This window comes from Scyliorhinus torazame, chromosome 3 (genome assembly GCF_047496885.1).
Source record: "Scyliorhinus torazame isolate Kashiwa2021f chromosome 3, sScyTor2.1, whole genome shotgun sequence".
In the NCBI taxonomy this organism is placed as follows: Eukaryota; Metazoa; Chordata; class Chondrichthyes; order Carcharhiniformes; family Scyliorhinidae; genus Scyliorhinus; species Scyliorhinus torazame.
Window position 1 is genome coordinate 100,084,335 of NC_092709.1, and position 16,611 is coordinate 100,100,945.

General features: G+C 39.9%; 1 protein-coding gene across 11 annotated transcripts in view; it reads left to right on the forward strand.

Moving 5' to 3' along the window:
* Window positions 1–15,463, forward strand: part of fbxw7 (F-box and WD repeat domain containing 7) — a 572,031-nt gene extending 556,568 nt beyond the window's left edge. For all 11 annotated transcript variants that reach the window (XM_072496051.1, XM_072496052.1, XM_072496060.1 and 8 more), the window contains 4 exons: window positions 4,129–4,310; window positions 4,411–4,636; window positions 10,488–10,698; window positions 13,623–15,463. In XM_072496051.1, the coding sequence (XP_072352152.1) occupies window positions 4,129–4,310; window positions 4,411–4,636; window positions 10,488–10,698; window positions 13,623–13,891 (888 nt within the window). In that variant the 3' untranslated portion in view covers window positions 13,892–15,463. The remainder of the gene's footprint in view (window positions 1–4,128; window positions 4,311–4,410; window positions 4,637–10,487; window positions 10,699–13,622) is intronic.
* Window positions 15,464–16,611: the final 1,148 nt, after the last annotated feature.

Genomic DNA, 16,611 nt, shown 5'->3' on the forward strand with positions numbered 1-16,611 from the left:
TTCAAAATAGTACTGTATGGTTTTTCTTATCTGTTCTTCAAGTTGCTGATCCACAGTATTTTTATTGGACTTTCTTGTTATCCAACACAACATCGCCCTCTTATGTTCCATGCTGTCTTCATGATTCTCCAGAGTTCTGAGTACATTCATCCAGTCAGAAAACCCACCTGTTGTAAGTGATGTTTGGCATTTAGAAAAGAGTTTGCAAACAAAACAGTATATATAGCCTTTGCTCTTTGAGTAAACTAACCAGAATCTCATCACAGTCTGGCCATTTTTCAATCTTTTTTCAAAATATTTGCTTGAGAAACTTCTGTTTTGCTCCTTGTAAACCCTGCTTGATTTGGTATATACATAATCTGTTTTTTTATTTTGAAAGAAACCTATGTCTTGCATTAAAAATTCTATATGAAATCATTATCAACTGTTATGGGCCAGTTTTCAAGGTCACTGTATTCTTTGAAATCACTGAATTTGCTTCCTGTTTCATGTTTCTGCTCAGTCTCTGCTTGTCGCGGTACTTTCATGTTGACCACCATGATCGTCATCTGTATCAAAAGGGTCAACAGTGGGTTGAATATTGCTAGCAACAGCTCCCACAGTTTGTGCGCTATCACTGGCTTCAATGGTGTTTGCTTGGCTTGTTTCAACTGTAGGTGTTGACAAACTTGACCTTGCAAAATAGTTTGTTAGTTTTTGACATTTAGAAATTTCGTCAGATCATTTTTCATTACGTTTGCGTTTTTGGTATCCACTTGAGTACTTTCGTGAACTCATTGTTATTCCTCTAGGGTCTTGACCTCTTGTTAAAAAGGGGGGAAAATTACATTAGCCACAGCAGAACAGCCAACTTACCGTGACACTCCACCTTTACAACATCTGTGCTCCTGACTCTCAAACTTTGGGATTGTTGAAATATATACAACAAAAAATTAATCAAGTTGAGTCGTGCGACCATTGTCGCATGCTTTGAAAGGAAAACATTTTAGATCTACTTTCTGAGAAAGGTTTTTTTTTAAAAACCCTTCTCAGAAAGTAAAGCACCATTTTTTAAGATTTATATTAAATAAGCTAAATAGGCTAAACTCGGCTATGTTCAAGCTAGCCTACGCTAGGCTAGACTAAGTTTGGCAAGACTAGGCCACCAAAACTCAGGCTAAGGTAATGTAACAATTTTACCATTATTTGAACCCTTTTCATAATAAACACCTGTAATTTAACACAACTTCATACTTTTTCATAAATACTTGTAATATAGTATTAGCCTAGGCTATGCGGTCGTAGCCTACCTTCCGTTCACCTCTTCATAAAAACAATAGGTTTAGGCTAATCTTACACTATTTCACCTTTATTACTTACCTTACTTTTCTAAATATAACATTTATTTTTGAGTAGGGGTAATTAAAATATTGTATCCTTCTGAACACTTTATTGAAAAAAATTCTTGTCTAGATCGCTATCGCGAGTGCTATCACGTTGAAAATTCACGTTAGCATTGTGATTGCCTTTTCAACGGCTACCCTTTTTTGTTACGACACGTCATCTACTGTTTGTATTTCTGTCATAAATGTTAATAGTGTTTTTAATTATTTATAATTATTTTATATTAAATATATTTAGAATGAAACATCCTTAATTTGAATGATTTTTCGTTTAGGGCTGGCCTACATGATATTTTAATAACCGTTTAATTTTTATTTTAACTATTATTTTGTATTGAATTACACTATATATATTTTTTTTAAACTTCTCATACAGTCGACCCAAAATTTTTAAGCAATGTGGACTAAAGTCGCTTCTGGGGCCCCTCCGGGATTAGGGGCCCTGAAGCTTAAGCTTCATTAGTTTCATAGTAGATGCGCCCCTGGGTACAATGGGCTGGATTCCCCGTTTTTGGGACTATGTCCCCACGCCAGCGTAAAAACTGTGGACTTTCACTCCAGAAAAACTGGTGTGAAAGGGCCACATATTCCCAGCCCTGCAGGGGGCTAGCAGTGAACCAGCTTAAAACTAGCAGCTTTTGCTACAGATACGGGCACCCGCACCTCCGGGTCGGAGGCCGCGCATGCGCACGGCAGTGGCCTCCAGCGGCCGAGCCATGCTCCATGGCGGACTCAGATCGCGGAGTTGGACCCTGAACATAGTGCCCCCGATCGGTCGTGACCGCGGACAGAGTCCGCAGCAGCCACGCTAGTATCCCAAACGCAGGACCATGTTATATCCACGCCATCGGGACTTCGACCGGTCAGGGGTGGAGAATGGCGGGGGCCACCAGTAGTGGCCGCAGGTAGGTGATATGCGGCGCGGGGTACCTGGAGAACCGGCGCCGGTTCCGATTCCGTGCGGGGAAATGGATTCTCCACCCCGGCGCCGGCTGCAATTTTGGCGTTGGGGTGCAGAGAATCCAGCCCATTTTCTTTTCAAGCCGAGGGGCGGAGCCAGGTGCCATGAGGCAAGGAAGAAAGCAACAAGGGCAAGTCTGCCACTGCGGCAGGAGTCAACTAAATAGGGCAGCTTGAAACCCCTGAGGGTGGCTAAAGAGCCAGGAAGGGAAATTGGGAGCCTAATCAGACTTGACTGGCAGTACCCATGAATCTGAGAAGCCTTGTGGAGAGAGAGCAGAACTGAAGTCAGGAGCTGGAGCAACAGTTCAAGACTGGTGAGTCATTGCATTGAGGAGCTAAGATCTGAATATGACAGAGATCTGGAGCATTGACCATAATTTGTTCCTTGAAGTTGAGCTTTTCTTTGAGGCTGTCTCCAGCTTTGATGCTGGTGGAATCTTGTTTTTTGCTTAAATCACACATTACAATGGAAAGATGTGACATTGCACAAGTATAAAATTAGTTTTTCTAAGTCAAAGGTTGTTCAGCAGTAATTATAAATGCTGACAGTTTCACCATCATTACAACTGCAAAGTTCGGGCATTGGTTTCAAATATATTTTGATACATTTTCAAGTATCAGGAGAATAAAGAACTAAGTTAATGTGTCTGAGAGATTTGTGCTGCTATGCTTATTGTCTGATGTGACCTAGTCTAGCATTTCCTGTGGATTTCTTGAATGCCAGAAATGATAGAAGTCAATATTGCACAGCAAGAATGTACTGAAGCCTTTTATCAAGATCCTGGCAAATGTGCTGCCATTGCTAAAATGGATGATGAATCTGTAGTGTGGAAGCAACAGTGAAATCGCTCTCTCAGGGTGCTCATGTTAACCCAATATTAATACCCAAACTGAAAAACAGGCTAATGTGCAGAACTGTATTCATCTGAATGTCCAACTAGAGTTCGGCACTCTGGAATGATTTGGCAGAAATGACGTGGGGGAAAGGTTGATGCCCTGGAGATGCAACTTTGAAAAGGACATAAGGTGTGCGTTCATTGTTCAGTAGTAATTCAAGGCTAGGATTGAATGCCAATTTAGTTCTTGTAAAGGGACAGCCTTCAAAAATCCATATGTTTAGAGTATTAGATCAGGTGGATTAATAAAATCAATCTAAATGTTTGGTTAGTTTGAAGGTATGTAAACGACCTGTTATTTGCCAGTGAAAACCTTTCGGTTCTCTATCAAAGTACCTTTGTCACTATGTAAAAACCTTCATTGGAAAAAACTGCCTTGATATTATATGCATTTCTCAGGATTGTGAGAATCTGCCCTGCTCTTTACCATTGAATATGTATTGGAGTTCAAAATGAATACAATTCTATAGTGAGAACGTTTTCTGTGTCAATGTTTCAGAATTCAGGATTTGTTTGGAATTGAAAGAATTCTTATGTTCTAATTGAAGCTGTTCAGCTTGCAAAAAACAAAACAGCTTAACATAAATACTCCTTATAAGTAGCACAGATGAAATATGCAAGTTGGGAACCACTTTTGGCACGCAAAGAACACTTATCCAAGTGATCTCCTTTTGAGATGAGAAACTTTTAAGGCTTTTAAAATTTAGCTTTGAAAATAAAATTATAGCAGCGACTAAGACCTTAACAGCTAGTAAACTGCTTCATTACATACTTAGGAGATTTGAGGGTTAATTGACATCTACTTTCAGAACCCAAATGCGCATAAATTGGTAATGTTGGGTTTTCTGTAACAGCTACTTTTTTTGTTATCTTCCATTTATTTGCAGTGTTTAAGAACATTAGTAGGACATACGGGTGGTGTCTGGTCATCCCAGATGAGAGGCAATATCATTATAAGTGGATCCACTGACCGGACGTTGAAAGTATGGAATGCAGATTCTGGTGAATGTATTCACACGCTATACGGTCATACCTCTACTGTGCGCTGCATGCACCTCCATGAAAATCGGTAGGATTATATCAGGAGACTATTTTTTTAATAATTGGCTTATGATTTGAAGCAAACTTTTTGGTTAATTTTCTCTGGTGTGCCTTGTTTAACATTGCAGAGTTGTGAGTGGATCTCGAGATGCTACTCTTCGTGTCTGGGACATTGAAACAGGACAATGTTTACATGTGTTGATGGGTCATGTTGCAGCTGTGCGATGTGTACAATATGATGGACGAAGAGTTGTCAGTGGGGCTTATGATTTCATGGTCAAGGTGTGGGACCCTGAAACAGAAACCTGTCTACATACGTTACAGGGACACACCAACAGGGTTTATTCATTACAGGTAAGAGACTGGGATAATTATTTGTAACATTTTTGCTTTCAAAACAATTATTTTGTGTGCAAAGGCATTTCATATATTTGTAATGATTTAGGTTGCTAACACTTATCATGTTGATGTGTCATGTTACACTTGGCTCCACATAGCTCAGCATTTCCGTAAAACTGACAGCTGATAGACAGGTGCTTTAAGTGTTCCGTGTAGGTTGCAAGTCTTTGGCAACAATTTTTGACACGGTGATCTTGCCTATGAGGCTAGACTTCCAAGTAGATGATTAGCTTTTCTGACCTGTATGCAATATAGGAAATACAGGAGTATAAGATAGCAATCACATTAGCTTGGGCATCTCCCAGCTCCAACCAAAACCCTCCTGCTCAATTTGGTCCAATCCCTACAGACTTGTTTTCATCTGCTGTTCTATTCTCCTTTTGATACCAGTTCGAAAATGCTGCTTCTGAGTTCTGTTTGAACTAATAGTCCAGCATGGTACAGCTGAGATTTTTTGGCATCAAACCATACATTAGAGATGAATACAGCTTTGTAAATAGTAGTTGAACAATTAGGTAATTGTCAAGTTGAGGTCACATAGAAAGGCCACTGCAGTGTTGGATATCAATGCTTGTCCAAGGGTGGGTTCTTTTTGGATATTCTCCACCAGGAAGCATCCCAGAACTATATTCAGAAACATGCTTAATTTAATCATATGCCAGATGATGTTTAAAATGTGTAAGAGCAGTGTTTAAATTAAAAACAAGACTACATTCTTACTTGCATAGATGTATGTAATTAAACTTTACCCAACTTTGTGTGTGGCCTAACGATCCATGGAGGTAGCTGAAATAACTTGCTTTTAATTTATTATGGATCATGGCTTTACGAATTTATTTGCTATGGTTTTTGCTATGTAAATTTATATCCCTAGTTTTGTAGTAAAATATCCCATAGTAGTACATAAACAAAGATCAATCTTTACTATTTTCATATCGAGCCTGATTTAAAAAATGCAAAGAGATCATTGAAAGAAGACAGTTGAAGTCTGTGTGTAAATCATAAGACACTCCGTGCATTACTAAAGTCAGATTTGCATTGTATATCTTAACAATGTGTGTCTGATGCTTATTATGAATCTATGGAGTCAGCTGAAGGCAGTAACCTAGACCTTTTGGGCACAGTTTTGGCTGGAAAAGTTGTTTGTGAGTTTTAATCAAACTCCAATGGAAGTGTGCTGTTTTCACACATTTTTCTATTGTCAGCTAATTGAAGTGCAGATTCCAGGAGATCTAGGGAAGACACAAAGTGGGAATACAAACCTGTACCAGTGACATCAAAAATAGCAATGGGTAAAATGAACGTTAGGCGTTACAATAATGTGATAGATCCTGAAAGACTTTGGACGCGATTTAGCAACGGGTGAATCCCGTGAGAGCCCCAAATCCGGCTGGGCGCCAGGCCGATCGCAAGTCAACCGACTCCCTCCATCTGCTGTGATCTGAGCGCACTGGCTGTGCCACCCTAGAGTTTCCAGGGTGCCTGGATGGTGGTGCCAGGCTGGAAGTGCCATGGTGCCCAGGTGGCAGGTTAGCACTGCCAGGTTTGGTGGGGGGGGGTGGGGGGGGGGGGAGGTTCAGAAAACACAGGACGTGGGGGGCAGGGGGGCATTGTAGAGATCAGGGCAGCTGGTCAAAATGACACCCCAGTCTACAAGGAGCAGTTCCTGCTCACAAGTACAGGAAATTGACTAAAGTGTGTCCTCAACAGGGAGAAACTTTCCGAGGCCCAAAAAACGAGAGAGTGCTGGTGAATAGCTGGGGGAATCTCGGCACTGCAGGCTCCGAGAAACATCCTGGCAAATGCAGCACTAACCGGACTTAGTTTCCACTGCTGAATTGCACTATCTAAAGATCATCTCTGGACATATCAGCCTTACTGCAATTAAATGGGGCATTGGTGAGGCCACACGTGGAGTATTGTGGGCAGTTTTGGTGTCCATATGTAAGGAAGGATGCTCTTTGGAAGGGGTGCGGCGCTGATTCCTGGGATAGCGGGACTGTCATATGAGGAGAGACTAAGTCGGTTAGGATTAGATTCATTGTTGTTTAGAAGAGTGAGAGGGGATCTCATAGGAACTTATAAAATTCTAACAGGATTAGACAGGGTAGATTCAGAAAGAATGTTCCTGATGGTGGAGGAACCCTGAACTAGGGGTCATAGTTTGAGGTAAAGAGGTAAACCTTTTAAGACTGAGGTGAGAAGAAATTTCTACACCCATAGAGTGGTGAACCTGTGGAAATCGCTACCATAGAAAATAGTCGAGGCCAAAACGTTGTGTAATTTCAAGAAGGAGTTAGATATGGCTCTTGGGGCTAAAGGGATCAAGGGACATGGAGGTGAAGGTGGGATCAGGGTATTGAACTTGATGATCAACCATGATCATTATGACTGGCTGAGCAGGCTGAAGGGCCGAATGGTCATCTCCTGCTTCTGTTTTCTATGTATGTTTAAAGGACAGGGATTAACATGCGACTGTCAAAATTTAAGGTATGGAAAACCTCAATTACAGTGTGAATCAGCAAACAACTGAGATGGCATTAGGCACAAACCTTGGCTGAATTGGGAGAGGAATGTATGGGCAGTGGTCCTCTCTGCTATTTCACAGCAAAATCTTGACAGTATTAATATTTTAGCCTGCAGGAAGGTGCAGATAAATTTTGGATTAAAGATTATTGTCACAACAACAACGCTTTGCATTTACATAGCGTGTTAAACATTCTAAAGAATCCCAAGGTACTTCATTGAGGCATTATAATATAAAACATTGAACCACACGGTGACATTAGGGCAAATAACCATAGCTTGATCAAAGACAAAAGCAAACTACTTCTGGAAATCTAAAATAAAAACAGCAAAAGGCAGAGAATAATGGTTAACATTTCACGGTGGTAATCTTCTATCAATGATTTTGTTTCTCCCTCCATAAATACTGCCTGACCTGCTGAGCTTGGCCAAAATATATGTCATAAGGAGTGTCTCAAGGATAGAGAGGTAGAATGGAGTGAGGCACTGCGAAGTGTAAACGGGACATCCTCTTATGCAAGGATGAGCTTGATACAGTTTAAGGTGGTGCACAGGGTGCATATGACTCGGGCGAGTATGAGTGGGTTCTTTCAGGGGGTAGCAGATGAGTGTGAGAGGTGTGGGCGGGGGCCAGCAAATCATGCGCACATGTTTTGGGGTTGTGAAAAATTTGTCGCCTCTCTGATTGCACGCCGACGAATTTTGCTGGAGTGGCGGTCGGCATCGCCACCGGGGGTCGCAGCATGTTTGGGTGACCTGTATGACTTCCTGCGGTTAGAGAAGATAAAGTATGAGTTAAGGGGCTCAGCAGGGGAGTTTGAGAAAAGGTGGGGTATGTTTGTGACCATGTTTGAGGAGCTGTTCGTCGCAGGGGGGTGGGGAGGTGGGTGATGGGGAGGGGTGGTGAAAAAGGAGAAAAATCTGTACAAACCGTGTAGTTGATTGTTGGGAAGAATATTTCCCGGGGGTGTTTATATGTTGTAACCTACTTTGATAAGTTTGAATAAAATTCATTTTTTTAAAAAAAGGATAGAGAGGTAGAGAGATTTAGGGATAGAAAGGTATAGAATTCCAGAGCTTGTATCCAAGGCAACATATGGCACGGCCACCAATGGTGGAGCGATTAAAATTGGGGATGTTCAAATGCTGGAATTTGAGGAGCACAGATATTTCATAGATTATCATAGAAATTACAGTGCAGAAGGAGGCCATTCGGCCCATCAAGTCTGCACCGGCTCTTGGAAAGAGCACCCTACCCAAGGTCCACACCTCCATCCTATCCCCATAACACAGTAGCCCCACCCAACACTAAGGGCAATTTTGGACACTAAGGGCAATTTTGGACACTAAGGGCAATTTAGCATGGCCAATCCACCTAACCACATCTTTGGACTGTGGGAGGACACCGGAGCACCCGGAGGAAACCCACGCACACACAGGGAGAATGTGCAGACTCCGCACAGTGACCCAAGCCGGGAATCGAAACTGGGACCTTGGAGATGTGAAACAATTGTGCTATCCACAATGCTACAGTGCTGCCCCGAAGGATTTCCTGAGGATTGTTGGGTTGGAGGGGATACAGAGACAGGGAGGGATTTGAAAGCAAGGACCACAATTGTAAAATTGAGACATTGTTTAACTGGGAGTCAGTTTAGGTCAGCAAGTACAGAGATGATGAGTGAATGGCATTCGGGACAAGCTTGGACACGGAGCAGTAGAACACTTTTTTTTATAGGTCTCCTCTCTACTTTCTATATTGAGCTTTGTTCTCTACTGTGTAATGAATATTATACTGGTTAAAAGATTCCCTGTTCTTTCCCATTTTTACCTTTACATCTTCTCTCTTCGAGAAGGCTCTAACTTTGGATGAGTTTTCTATCCCCCTCATCAGAATGTCTAGCCTGTGCCTGAACTGATTTCTCTTTGAAGGCATCCTGTTGATTAGCTACAGTTTTGCCTGCCTATTTTGATTACAACCTACATGGGCCAGATTGCTTTTAACCCTCTGAATTTAACCTCCTTCCAATTAAGTAATTTTATGCTGGATTTAGTTTTATTCGTTCTTGGGATGTTGGCGTTGCTGGCTAGGCCAGCATTTATTGCACGTCCCTAATTGCCCTTGAACTGAGTGGCTTGCGAGGACATTTCAGTGGGAGACTGTTCTGAGCTAACAGGGTGGTGTCCGGAATCAAATACCAGACTGGGTAAGGACAGTAGATTTCCTTCCCTGAAGGACATTAGTGAATCAGATGGGATTTTACAACAATCTGCAATGGTTTCATGATCATCATTAGACTTTTAATTCCAGATTTTTATTGAATTGAAAGTTCACCATCTGCCGTGGTGGGATTCGAACCTGGGACCCCAGAGCATTGGCCTGGGCCTCTGGGTTACTATTGTCGAGTGACAATACCACTGAGCCATCACCTCCCCATTGTCCTATTATAAACCTCATTCCTCAGAACCCCTTGGGGAGTCATGTGAGAGTACCTTTAAGAAATGGGTGTTTATAAATGGGTGTGTATATAAGTATCTGTAGTGAGAGTACCTTTAAGAAATGGGTGTTTATTACTGCAGTGATGTCAGAGAGTGGGTGGAGCTGGGCTGTCTGTCAGCTTTTTACTTTCGTTTTAGGCTGTTTGCTGCAGGGTATGTTTTAGTTTCGTTTTCCGTGTTGTAGCTGAAGCCAGACCAAGCAGGTGTACTGCTGTTCTCTCTGCCATCAAAAGACTATTTCTTGATCATTTGGTGAATTCAGAATTATAAATGTTTTCAGTAATGACTTTAACCTGATGTGCTTCTGATAAAGGTTTTGTTTTTAAGTCGTATGGATGTTAATAAGGAAAGCTTAAAGGTTTACTTAGTGTTGTAGTCTTTGGGGGTTGTATTTGAATTAATGGTTGCTAAGATGTTCACTATGTTTTAAAAAGGTTAACTTGAGTTCATAGAATAAACATTGTTTTGCTTTAAAAAATACTTTTCCATTTCTGCTCTACCACACCTGTAGAGCGGGCCGTGTGCTCCCCATACCACAATCTATTAAAAGTTGTGGGTCAGGTGAACTCCATGATACACTTTGGGATTCTCTAAACCCTGGTCCATAACAACACACTGACATACTTCACACTATACAGTATATGGTATATTACAGTACTCATTGCAGTGACATGAAGTAAAAAGGTTGCGATTTAAAAAAAAAAAACATTGAAAGCCATTTATTGCTGTTTCCCTTCAAATTGAAATGCAGATGGTGTATTTATTTTCTCCCTCAACATTGTAGTTCGATGGCATTCATGTAGTAAGCGGTTCACTTGACACCTCTATTCGTGTATGGGATGTGGAGACTGGGAATTGTATTCACACATTAACGGGACATCAGTCCTTAACAAGTGGAATGGAACTGAAGGACAACACGCTAGTGTCTGGAAATGCAGATTCCACAGTGAAGATCTGGGACATCAAAACAGGACAGTGTTTACAGACATTACAAGGTGAGTCTGAAAAAGCAACTTTCTGCAAGATGTTGAATTGAAATTGTCTTAAATATCAATATTTTGACCTTGATGTGGAACCCTATAGGTAGTTCAAGTTTCATTAACACAGCTTATCTTCACATAAGAACAGCAACACTGTTGTGGGGGGCGACAAGGTAGAACAGTGGTTAGCACTGTTGCTTCACAGGTTCGATTCCCGGCTTGGATCACTGTCTGTCCGGAGTCTGCACGTTCTCCCTGTGTCTGTGTGGTTTTCCTCCGGGTGCTCCGGGTTCCTCCCACAAGTCCAGAAAGACATGCTGTTGAGTAATTTGGACATTCTGAATTCTCCCTCCGTGTACCCGAACAGGCGCCGGAATGTGGCGACTAGGGGATTGTAGGAGTCTACCGTGCAGTTCAAGTGTAGTCTCGTATACACTTCAAAACTCAGTAGAATTTAAGTTACACTTCTCGGATGCAAAATAAAAATCTTTTATTGCGTCTATTGATTATAATTGAGAGACTAAGATCTTCTTATGGTTACAAATCAGGTGTTCTCAAAAAGCCTTTGCCAGCAACAGACTTTAAGAGAAATAATTGGCTTAATGGTTTACAATAGATTTAACTTTCAAAAATACAGTAACTGTTCTTTGCTTAAAGCAAAACAGCTTGCGTGAACTTCAAGAGTTAGAGTGGAAAAGTGAAAATACGAAAATAAGGATAGCAAGTAGTTAGATCAAAGTATAGAGTGATCCTGGATGGAAAATGGCTTCCCGAACTTCTATGTTTAAGGAGAATGTTATCAGTCTAACTCCATCTGTTCCTACCCCTGCAATGTGCTGATTGGCTTGGATGGGTTTCAAATACATTTGGTTGGATGGTTAGTTGTCAATCATCAATGTGCAACATATATTCGGATATGTTGCATTTGTAGATTTTTGTGTGTGTTGGAATGTGATCCTCGTAATCAATTCTAGTTTTTGCTGATTTATTGTTGACTGTGCTTCTATCTGAATTCTGAACAATGGTGTGTTCATGTAGTCATGGCGACCTTGGGTTTGCTGCATAGCTTTTACTATTTAAAACAATGATCAGTTTATTATATCAGTAAAAATGTTGCATACGCTCTAGCTAGTTTCTTTGAATGTTTCAGATCCAGTGTTTTGCCACTGCTAATTCTGCAAGCTGTGTATTTGTAATCTAAATTATGCTTGAAGTTAGATGATGAAATCCATTTTAAAATGGATTTTAAACTGGGCTTTAGTTTTTACATTTAAATGGCTAAATCAATTACCCTTTTACCTATTAGAAATGGACAGTTTCCTTCAGGGATTTTCACAGTAACTTCATTGCTTGTTATTCCTGACTTGGAAGTATATCGCCGCTCCTTCACTGTCACTGGGGCAACATCCTGAAACTCCCTCCCTAATAGCACAGTGGATGTACCTACACCTCAAGAACTGCAGCGGTTCAAGAAGGCAACTTACCACCACCTTCTGAAGAGCACCTCGGGATGGGCAATAAATGCTGGCCTAACCAGTGATGCCCACATCCTGTAAATTAATTTTTTTTAAACCTGAAACCATTCCTATAAACCTTCATTGCAGCTGCAGTGCCCAGAATTGGGTTTAATATTCCAGTTGAGGCCAACTTTCTCTTTGATTTCTTGTGTATTCCATGATAAATTGAACACCTGAGTGAATGGTAATGCATTCGCCCCTATTATTGGAATTTCTTTTTAGTAATTTGACTGCAGACGTAACCAGAAAAAAAGAATTGCAATCCTTAGAAATGTTTTGCAACCCTATTTGCTGTTTCTATGACCTTCAATTGGGATCAGGAACTAGTGCTTTTAAGGTTTACAGGTTCCTAGGATGGATGAAGCATTACAAGTCTTAATTGGTTTGAGGTAGTAAAAAAAAATCTGTATAGATTGGCACAATGAAGGAATTCAGCTGTATGCTTCCTCTGAATATGAATTAAGTTGAGATTAATTTTGTACATCGTCACTGTATTGTTTTCAGTGAAAAATTAAACTTCAAAAATTAACATTTTGGAAGTAGTTTTGTTTTTTAAAATAATGATTAAAATAGTTAGATTTTCATAATGTTTCCAACATTTTGTGTGCTAATTTTTAATATTAAATATTTGAAGTTTTATGTAAAATAATTTGAATAGGGCAGCATGGTGGCACAGTGGTTAGCACTGCTGCCTACGGCGTTGAGGACCCGGGTTCGATCCCGACCCTGGGTCACTGTCCGTGTGGAGTTTGCACATTCTCCCATTGTCTGAGTAGGTTTCACCCCCATAACCCAAAGATGTGCAAGGTAGATGGATTGGCCACACTAAATTGCCCCTTAATTGGAAAAAAAGAATTGGGTACTCTAAATTTATAATAAATAAAAATTAAAAAAGAATTTGAATGACTTACATTTTTATAGAGCTTAACATAACTATAGTGTGTCTCAAAGTGCTTTACAGACAATGAAGAAAGTATATTCACGGCTCTAATGTAGGAAATATGACAGTCAGTTTGCACCCACCAAGCTCCCACAAACAGTAATGTGATAATGACCAGATTATCTGTTTTTGTGATCTTGATTGAGGGATAAGTATTGGCCAGGACACATTTGAAACCTCTGACTCCTTCAATGCTGTATTAGAGTATCATCATTTTTATGTTTGCCCTCGAGTCCTGGAGTGGAACTTGAATTCACCATCTCTGAGGTGGGAGTGCTACCAACTGAGCCATAGCTGAAATTATTAACCTATTAACTTGCATACTTGAAATAAATTGGAGACACAAGTTCAAAGTTCCTCATGTTGTTTGAACTCTTTCCTCTTTCCCTGCCAGTAACATTTTCAAACTGATTTTGTTGCCTAGTTGATGGACCTTTTGGGGAATGACTCGTTGATTTGCCTCCTTTTGTTTTCCTTACCAGGTCCTAACAAGCATCAGAGTGCTGTGACATGCCTCCAATTCAACAAGAACTTTGTGATAACTAGCTCAGATGATGGGACTGTAAAACTTTGGGATCTGAAAACAGGAGAGTTCATTCGAAATTTGGTTACACTGGAAAGTGGAGGCAGTGGAGGCGTTGTGTGGAGAATCAGAGCATCAAATACAAAGCTTGTGTGTGCAGTAGGAAGCAGAAATGGGACTGAAGAAACAAAGCTGCTTGTTTTGGACTTTGACGTGGACATGAAGTGAAGATGTGGAATAGGAATTTGCCTAATGTTAAGTCAATGTACATCACCGTGCTTTGGTGGGTACAGGATGTTGGCTCGGGACAGCAGGATGCATGAAGAAGACACAGAGACCTATGGATCACCAGGAAAGGGAGTAAGGGGTGACGTGTTATAACTGACAAAATCTGACTTGTTCAGATGCACATATTGTCTTGTTATATCTGGCTTCCCCTTTGACTTTGGGCAGTTTTTGTGCAGAAAGACTTGATACAAAGCCTAGTGCAATGATTATTTTTTTAATGATTATCAGCAGCCAACTCTCAGCAGCAAGGCATAAAAAATTTATTTGAAAAGTTATGTTTTAAACAAGCTGCTAATCAGGCCAAGAGCTGGTTTTCTTAAAGACTTGGGTTGTCTAAATGTCTCAGTTTTGTCTTTCCAGGTTTCAACATTTGGAACCTTACTGTGAATTTTGTACAATTTTTTTATATATATATAAAATACACACATATATATATATATATAAAAAAGCCTAATGTTGCCAACAATCGGTCACAGTATTAACATATATTTCTCTATTTATTCACCATTGCTTCCAGATTCTTTTAATGAGGGATTATATAGTTCTTCAGAGGCAAATTATCCTGAGTGATCTAAGTACTTAAAGAACTCAAAAGCTGGAAGAGTTCTTGAGGTTGTTATTCAAATAAGTCTTTGGGCTTATCAGTTGTCCCATCCCTGTACTGTAATCCCAGTGGCCAAATAACTTGCTGCTAAGTCGTCTTTTGTGACATTTCACATCCAGACTCTAGTTCTAAATTTGATCTGGTATGGATGATTTTTGAGTTTTAAAAAAGGCATTTGCCACTGAAACTTGAGCCAACTGTGCCTCTGAGAGGCTGAAAGACGGAAGGAGATGCAGAATGACATAGTGTGATTTGCTTGCAAGAAGGAAATTGAGAAGTGGTATGTGCTACATTGGAATGTTTGTTTCCTAACAATGTTGAACACATTCCTTCAGATGGGAGCTCTTTCAGCCTGTATTGTGGAGAATTTCATTGTGAGGACTATGGTGGAACAGACAAAAACATAATTAAGATTATTGACATAATGCAAAAAGAACAAAAAATGTAAGTGAGATGTGCATACAATTAAGAGGTGTTATGCTGGTCAGTCTTAGTGTAAACAGTATTGAAATATCCAATTGTTACAGTTATTGCTGTGATCTACTGACAAAACAATACCAAATGTTTTGTACTGAACACAGCATGGGCGACAACAGTTGAATTGTTTGCCCAATTATTATTCAAGATCCACAACGCAACATGAACTGTGAAAGTGGTTTAACACTGTATACTAAACAATCTTGAGTTAGATACTTTGTTTTTCTTTTTATTTTCCTGTTAATTTATAGTCTGGTTTTTAAAACAAAACAAATACAAAAAAAATCAGATTTCAGATTTTTTACTTTACAGTATGTAACTGCCTGACGTGACGGAGAAACCTTAAAGGGATTGTGTCTATGGTTTGATTCACTTAGAATTTTTATTTTCTTATAACTTAAGAGCAATAAAATGTGCTTTTTCATTTGAAATTATTCTTGTTTAACTTTCATGTTGTACTGTATGATTTTTGTGGAATGATGTGTTCCACATTATTCAATTGAACTTTGTGCAATATAAACTGCTACTGCTTTTCTCATATTCCCACCCTAAAGATTCTCGTTAGTACAAGGATGAGAGTTAAATTCATCAATTCTCACAAGCATCCATTTTATGTATTTAAGCTTTTGATTTTTTTTAATGCAGCTGCATAGAAGACACATCTGTTGGCAGTGAACTGCTTTTATGAGAAAATTATCAGTGTTGATTACCAAGTTTTGAATAACTTTCACATGCCTTATTTGGAGGCATGCAACTGAGAAAATATTCTTTGATTATAGCAGTTTTTGTAGCACTAACCTTTCAAGTGATCTTATAAGATGCTAATTCTCAATTTTATTTTAAAACAAAGTAAATCAATGTTATTTTGCCAGCATCACAATAGGAAGAGCCGTCATTCCCCTTGCTGTAAGGCTCTGTGATTACATGGATGAGGACTGTCACATACACTTCCATTGTTACCTTAGTTGATCAAAATGTCAGGTGACTCACTGAATTTCTCCAGTGAATAGTTGAGTTAAGTAAACCAGCAAGTTTTTTTATTCTTCCATGAGATGTGGCTAGGCCAAAATTTATTGCCCATTCCTAATCGCCCTCAAGAAAGTGGATGCCAACTTATTGAACCACTCGTGGCGTGGGCTGTTTGGAAGGATGAGAACTTTTATCATTAAGCTTTCCGGGCATGCTTTGCTGATCTGAATCTTCTCCCTGTAGCTGCTGACCTGAATCTGCTGTACATGCTCTGGGCATCAATATGATAACTACATCAGAGATTTTCCTTGTATTCATTGATTCTAACCTATCTTGCACCCACATCAGAACTTTTAACACTCCGTGAAACTTTCCTTTGGAAGTCGTTCACTTCAAATATACATGAAGGCGTGGTGTTGTGGTCGGGAGTGCATCCATTACATCTACCATTATGCAGTTGGCAACCTTAGTTCAGTCCCATATTTTAGTGTCGAAAAAAAAAATCAAACTACCAAGTGGATAATTCCCAAAGTCTTAACTGCTTGTGATGAGGAATGTGATATCCAGAAGATTCCACATGTGGTCTACTCAATTGACATAATGCAACTAG